Below are 6,589 nucleotides of genomic sequence, written 5' to 3' on the forward strand. Positions count from 1 at the left end.
GGTTTTACATTTTAATAATACACATAGCATCAAAAAATTCTTGATGGTTTACCAACAGCAGGTAAAAAGGGGTGGACATTATTTCATCAATAGCAGGTAAGGATGACAAAGTCAATAAAAACTTATCATGATCTCAAAGTGATTCATTGGAGACGTCTTTATATAACAAAATAAACTGTCATAACACTTACGACATTATAAGATTCTTTGGATAAAATTAAACTTTATTATAAGACTAACGTGGAGTTAAATTAAAAAGTTTACTTCCAACAGGACGTGTATCAAATCGCTTGTTGGATTTCTTAATTAATACGGGGACACACCTTAGGAAGGTTAGCCGCAGCTATACCCTGGTCTTCACCATTGATATAAACATGAAAACTACCATCATTTCGACACTGTACACCAACTTTGTCTCCTACCTATGAAGGAAATATATTTTTGAAGAATCATTAGGAAAACTGAACATAAAAAAATATCAATAGCATTTTCAGAAGAGTTACTTAATGACAGAAACATATACAAAAAAAAATATACCAAAAAAATAAAAAACGTGGAATCAATATAACGTTAGTCTTAAACTGTAAATGTGCAAATAATAACAAATAGATTATACCACTTGTATTAGTATTGTTTTATTAACAACATCAGTACAAACTGAAATGTCAAAAAAATAAGTACATGAATTCCCTAATAGTCTAGACCAGTTAAAAAAAAAAGCACCAGAATCTGATAAAAGTATTGGAATAACGTTAAAAACATGCAAATGAAGGAAGGATTTTGTGAATGTTGAAAGAAAGAACAAAGAGTTTCCTTGAAAACTTACCGTGAGACATCTTAAAGACATACAATAATTGTCCTTCAGAACAGTTCCGTTCTTCTTAACTTGCTTATCAGTGAGGATCCACGTATCGGATCCTTTCAGTAAGTTCGCAGAAGCTGGCAAGTAAAATGGAGAGATCGCAAGTGATGGTACCAAAGTGGTCAGTCCCACAGACAAATGTCCAGCCCATAGAAGGTTTACCTGGTCAACCTGAACCTGTAAACATACATAACATGGATGGGTTAAATGCACTTCGAATGAATGAGTTGAATGTGATAGTGGAGATTAAGAGATGTGTGGTGCCACGAATAATCTGTTTAAACCTACACGTATGGAGAGAAATATGCATACAGCAAGATTGTGAATAAACTTAGAGAGTTTATGATGAGAACAGGCTTCAAAACCATACCCTAAACCACAGCAAGACAATTAAATAATGTAGAACCAAAGGATAAGAAAATGGACTGAAAAAACTGGAATCACAACAATCCTATATGACCATATTCCTGTCAAGATGACCAATGCAGCTCCAACGGGCTTTCGTGCCTCGGGTCTCTTTAAACAGGGTCTTGTAAGTGGAGAGTCTGTCAAAATGTGGGGACTAAGATTGACTTCACTGTTCTTTGCAGAAGTTTGTTACAGTAGTGTGCAATTGTTTCCATCAAACTCAAAACAATCATTAATGAAGTTAATAAAATTGTCTTGACTGTCATCAGGTATTCTGAGTTATACCCTTGACATTGCAATAACTGTCACATCCAGGTTGATATTCTGGTGCACCATCTGCACCACTCAATTAATAGAACATGATAACACTAATTAAACATACTTAATTTGGCTCCAAACTTCAAACAGCTGTAAAAGAATCGAAACTTCAGAGGTCAATATCACACTAGTTAATGTCTTTTCATTATTATTTTGGTTTTAACTGTCATTGTGATTATTTATCATGTGTACTAAGTAGTTAAACAGTCCTACTGGTATTAAGGTATCTTTTTTTTTGTAGCTAAGATATCATTTTGAAATATAGGAATCTGAACAAATGTCTGTACCACAGTGAAGAACAACAAGATTATCATACAGACAGTTTCCGACATCAGTGATCACGTACAGTTGTATAACTGGGTATACGGACAGTTTCCGACATTAGTGATCACGTACAGTTGTATAACTGGGTATACGGACAGTTTCCGACATCAGTGATCACGTACAGTTGTATAACTGGGTATACGGACAGTTTCCGACATTAGTGATCACGTACAGTTGTATAACTGGGTATACGGACAGTTTCCGACATCAGTGATCACAGTTGTATAACTGGGTATACGGACAGTTTCCGACATCAGTGATCACATACAGTTGTATAATTGGGTATACGGACAGTTTCCGACATCAGTGATCACGTACAGTTGTATAATTGGTTATACGGACAGTTTCCAACATCAGTGATCACATACAGTTGTATAATTGGGTATACGGACAGTTTCCGACATCAGTGATCACAGTTGTATAACTGGGTATACGGACAGTTTCCGACATCAGTGATCACATACAGTTGTATAACTGGGTATACGGACAGTTGTATAATTGGTTATACGGACAGTTTCCACATCAGTGATCACGTACAGTTGTATAACTGGGTATATAAGTACACAGAGCAGAAAGGACTATTCTTTTATTTTTTATTATTTGTTTGTTGTTAAGCCACAAAGCTACACAATGGGCTATCTCCGCTGTACCAACTATGGGTTTCAAAAACCAGTTTTTAGGTTACAAGTCTTCAGACTCACCACTGGGTCACTTTAATAACTAGTGTAATACAATTTGTCCGAAACTTTCTTTTTGGCACACCCTGTATTTTATATACACAATATTGAATTTTATAGGTAACTGACCAATCAGAATTTTACTTACTATTATTTTAACATTTCTGTGAATAAAATGTGTGCAATGTGGCTTTTGTTCTGTTGTTTAAGCACAATAAACTACACATATTACACTATTTAGAAAAATAATTCCAAATGTTGCAATCAGTGGAAAAGTATTTCAACTATATGCTGTTACACTTCATAATATCAAGATGGTTCTTAATTTTTACTTTGTTTCTGATTTAGATTGAACCTTGAAAAACATGTTTTTTCTTTCTTTCCCATCCACCAGGGTGTAATATTTTTACTTCTATGACATTTATTTCAAAATTTTATAACAGTTATGCATAATTTTTAGTAAGAAAACCGTTTATAATGACATTTATTACAAATCGATATACCTAATATAATGATTCTTCCGAGCCTACCCCTTGATCAAACAACTCTATTGTTCACAAAACATACCTCAAACACTTCACCAGGGTCTAGAGGTGCACTGCTAAACAACAAACCATGGCTGAATCCCCTAACTCGAGTTGCAGCCGTGTTGTTCTCTCGAAGCGTAATATTCTTCCCAAAGCACAAGCTGAAGTACTTAGTTCTTTCTGTAATGTACAGTCGAAATGTTCACATCCGTAGCTTGCAAGAAGTCAACATACACAATATCATGGGATGTGATTTTTAATGTTTCCCTTAGATCTGATATAAATTTATACAGAATTAATAAAACTTGTCCCCCCCACCAAAAACATTTTAAAAACAATTTGGTATAATGTAAAGAAATTGTAATGTTATGACCAACATTAGGAAGCATTATATTTTATGATTACCATGAAATGTAAAACATAAATTTTACAATTCCCATCAACTATACATTTTTGCAATAATTCCTGAATAATAAAAAAAAAATTATGTTTCTACTGTTCGTTTTTCTCTTCCGTATTTCTATTACACTTATAACATTCGTTTTTATTATTATTATTCTTAACAAATATTTCACCAAATTTAAATTTTTTGTTGTTGTTTCCTTCTGGGATTTTTAAAGTAAATTTTAGGGCACTTGAAAACACCAGTTACTAAATATATCCCAAAACGTAATATTGTTTGGTATAAAAATAGGTTATGTTAAAAGCTGTGTACATCGACCCTGTGCATACGAGTCGATCAACATGACCGACCTGAATGAACTAAGTATATTCTCATGAGATACGACATGCTTTTAGTAAACATCTAATTTTTGATTAAACATTTTTAATAAAGATTTGTCCGTGAATTTACGATGCCTTTACTGATTCAGTCTGAATGGAAGGTGATTTTTCATGCCAAGAATAAAAATATTTATTTCATTTCAATAATCTCCAAGGACTCCTTAATGCATATCATACGTTTTTTGTGGTAAAACTTTAATATATTTTCTCTACCCTAACAGAAACTGTAACAAAATCATCAACACACTGTGAAATGAAAAGCTGAAGAATATCAAACAGAATCACAGTTATTTATTTATTTATCCTAAAAGTCTCAGCTTCTAAACTTTTAATATCTGATCTTTTAAAAAAATTTATTGTTTTATTACTATACTTTGAAACCATGAAAAACAGTAAATCTTCTGTGGGAGATTGGAGAACTTAGGGTAAACAAACTATTGTGTTACAGCATGTGATGTCAAGCCGTGCGTATTCCTTGAGGAGTGATCACGTGAAGGTTTTTATTTCATTTTTCTTATCTAAACTAATAAGTTTTAAATACATTATTAAATATATATATATATAACACTAAATAAAAACTATCCATAAAAAACAAGAAATTACTTTAGCTATAGACCTATTTTAGTCAAAAACATATTTTGGTAAGACTACTTTTCCCCCCCACCACATTGGTTATCCACAAAATAATTGATGTAGCTTTTAAAAAATGTCTTTTTGAACAAAAACGTACATCAAACAATAGAATACAATGTCCATAAACTCCTATAATTTATCTGACTTTTTAACTATGCTATAAATAGGTTTTTAAACTTTCATTAATGCTCAAAACATTGACTTCATTCAACATTTTGTTAGAAACTGTTGTCTCTGATCGTCAAAATATAAACAAAGGAACACGAAATGGCAGTACGTTGAACTTTGCTCTTTCTATTGGTTATAAACTTATCTTTAATATTTATATGGGAGGAGCACAGTTTGTAGGTTCGATATTTATTTATTCTCAACAAATTGAGAAAACGGGAAGTTACATTTAAATGAAGCCCTTCACTCATCAATCGGAAAGGTGAAAGTTATTTAAATAAATTTTCACCTAGACTATTCTGTGTAACGTGACACTTATGGCATTCTGATTTCTTATTTTTAGATTTTTTTTCCATCCCTTTTATGGCATTCAGAGTGTCCAGTATAACCAATTAGAAATACAAACTATAGAAATTGACAGGCTGGAAAATAAAATAAGAGCCTCCTATTTTCCCAACCCTAATCCATAAGTTTGTGTTGCGTGAAACGTGCCGCATGCATTGTCGTGGAGAAGAAAAATTTTGACATTAAGAAATTAAAACATATATAATATTAAAATCTGAATTATAAAATATGTTCTGGTGTGAAGTTTATAGACGTAATAAAACTTCTTAATTAACTTTTAAATGTAACTCTGTAAAATTTTTGTGACACGTGAACTCTGACCCACCCATATGCACAGGATTTCAAGAATAACTAAGATAAAATAAGGAAGCAACCACCCCATCACACATTATAGTACACAGTCACAAAATAAGGATTAAAAGGCTTAGAGAAATTTATGTGATGACTATAGGAAGAGATTAACACACAAAATTGAATACATGGAGATTTTTTTTTTTTTTTAACAGTAATCAAAAATTAAGTTGACCGGTAAAATGTTTAGTTTTGAATTAAACTGGACGTTCATCACAGAATTATTCATGATATGTATCAATTATCATAGCAAGGTAAATTTTCAAGATAACCTACTATATAATCTCAGAACGACGAAAAAAAAAAGGAAAAACACCAAGTACCATTTCCAAGCGGAGCAGGGATGCTGACTTGTGGACTCTCCGGGGTGAAAGGTGTAGAGCTGGAACCACTTGAAAATGTGTGGTTGCTGTGCACAATCGTAACTTGAGCACACTGACCGTACAAGTCAATAACGGCATATACGTCTAAAGAAATAAAGTATTAACACTAATGCATATTTGAGTTAGCAACATAAAGTCAAGGTTTTAATTATTTAGTGACTCGACGGTTGGTTTATATAAACCTTTCTTCTAGCTCTATTCTACAAAATATTGAAACAACGCAACTCTTTAACCATCTAATTAATCAGTCATCCAGAGAAAAATGTAAATACACCTCTTAATGATGAGGTAGGTCTTGCAATTCCAGTGAAAAATGTAGGGACGAGGAGTGAAACGTAAACGGAGATTTAGATAGCAGTATACTCTTTTACCCTAGAACCACAGAGCCTCTCCATATAATAGATACAAAATGATGGCAGGCATACTGAATAGTTGGTTATCCACAGATGTGCTTAAAATAATTAGTAAAAACTACTACATACATTCCATCCTATGTAGCAAGCTGTTTAAGTTCAGGATGTTTTACTGACAACGGGATGTAGCAAGCTGTTAGTTGTCAGTAAAACATCCTGTACTTGGATGTAGCAAGCTGTTTGTTGTCAGTAAAACATCCTGAACTTGGATGTAGCAAGCTGTTAGTTGTCAGTAAAACATCCTGAACTTGGATGTATAAAGCTGTTTGTTGTCAGTAAAACATCCTGAACATAGATGTAGCAAGCTGTTAGTTGTCAGTAAAACATCCTGAACTTGGATGTAGCAAGCTGTTAGTTGTCAGTAAAACATCCTGAACTTGGATGTAGCAAGCTGTTA

The 6,589-nt window shown here is 33.0% G+C and overlaps 1 protein-coding gene across 1 annotated transcript in view; it reads right to left on the reverse strand.

Moving 5' to 3' along the window:
* Positions 1–323: 323 nt before the first annotated feature.
* Positions 324–6,589, reverse strand: part of LOC106466166 (neuralized-like protein 4) — a gene marked incomplete at its 3' end in the record, with an annotated part of 23,533 nt that continues 17,267 nt past the window's right edge. The window contains exons 13-16 of the mRNA XM_013926409.2: positions 5,720–5,863; positions 3,157–3,296; positions 827–1,039; positions 324–422 (exon numbers count right to left, since the gene is read on the reverse strand). Coding sequence (XP_013781863.2) covers positions 324–422; positions 827–1,039; positions 3,157–3,296; positions 5,720–5,863 — 596 coding nt within the window. The remainder of the gene's footprint in view (positions 423–826; positions 1,040–3,156; positions 3,297–5,719; positions 5,864–6,589) is intronic.

The sequence above is a fragment of the Limulus polyphemus genome, unplaced genomic scaffold (genome assembly GCF_000517525.1).
Source record: "Limulus polyphemus unplaced genomic scaffold, Limulus_polyphemus-2.1.2 Scaffold2176, whole genome shotgun sequence".
NCBI classification, from domain to species: domain Eukaryota; kingdom Metazoa; phylum Arthropoda; class Merostomata; order Xiphosura; family Limulidae; genus Limulus; species Limulus polyphemus.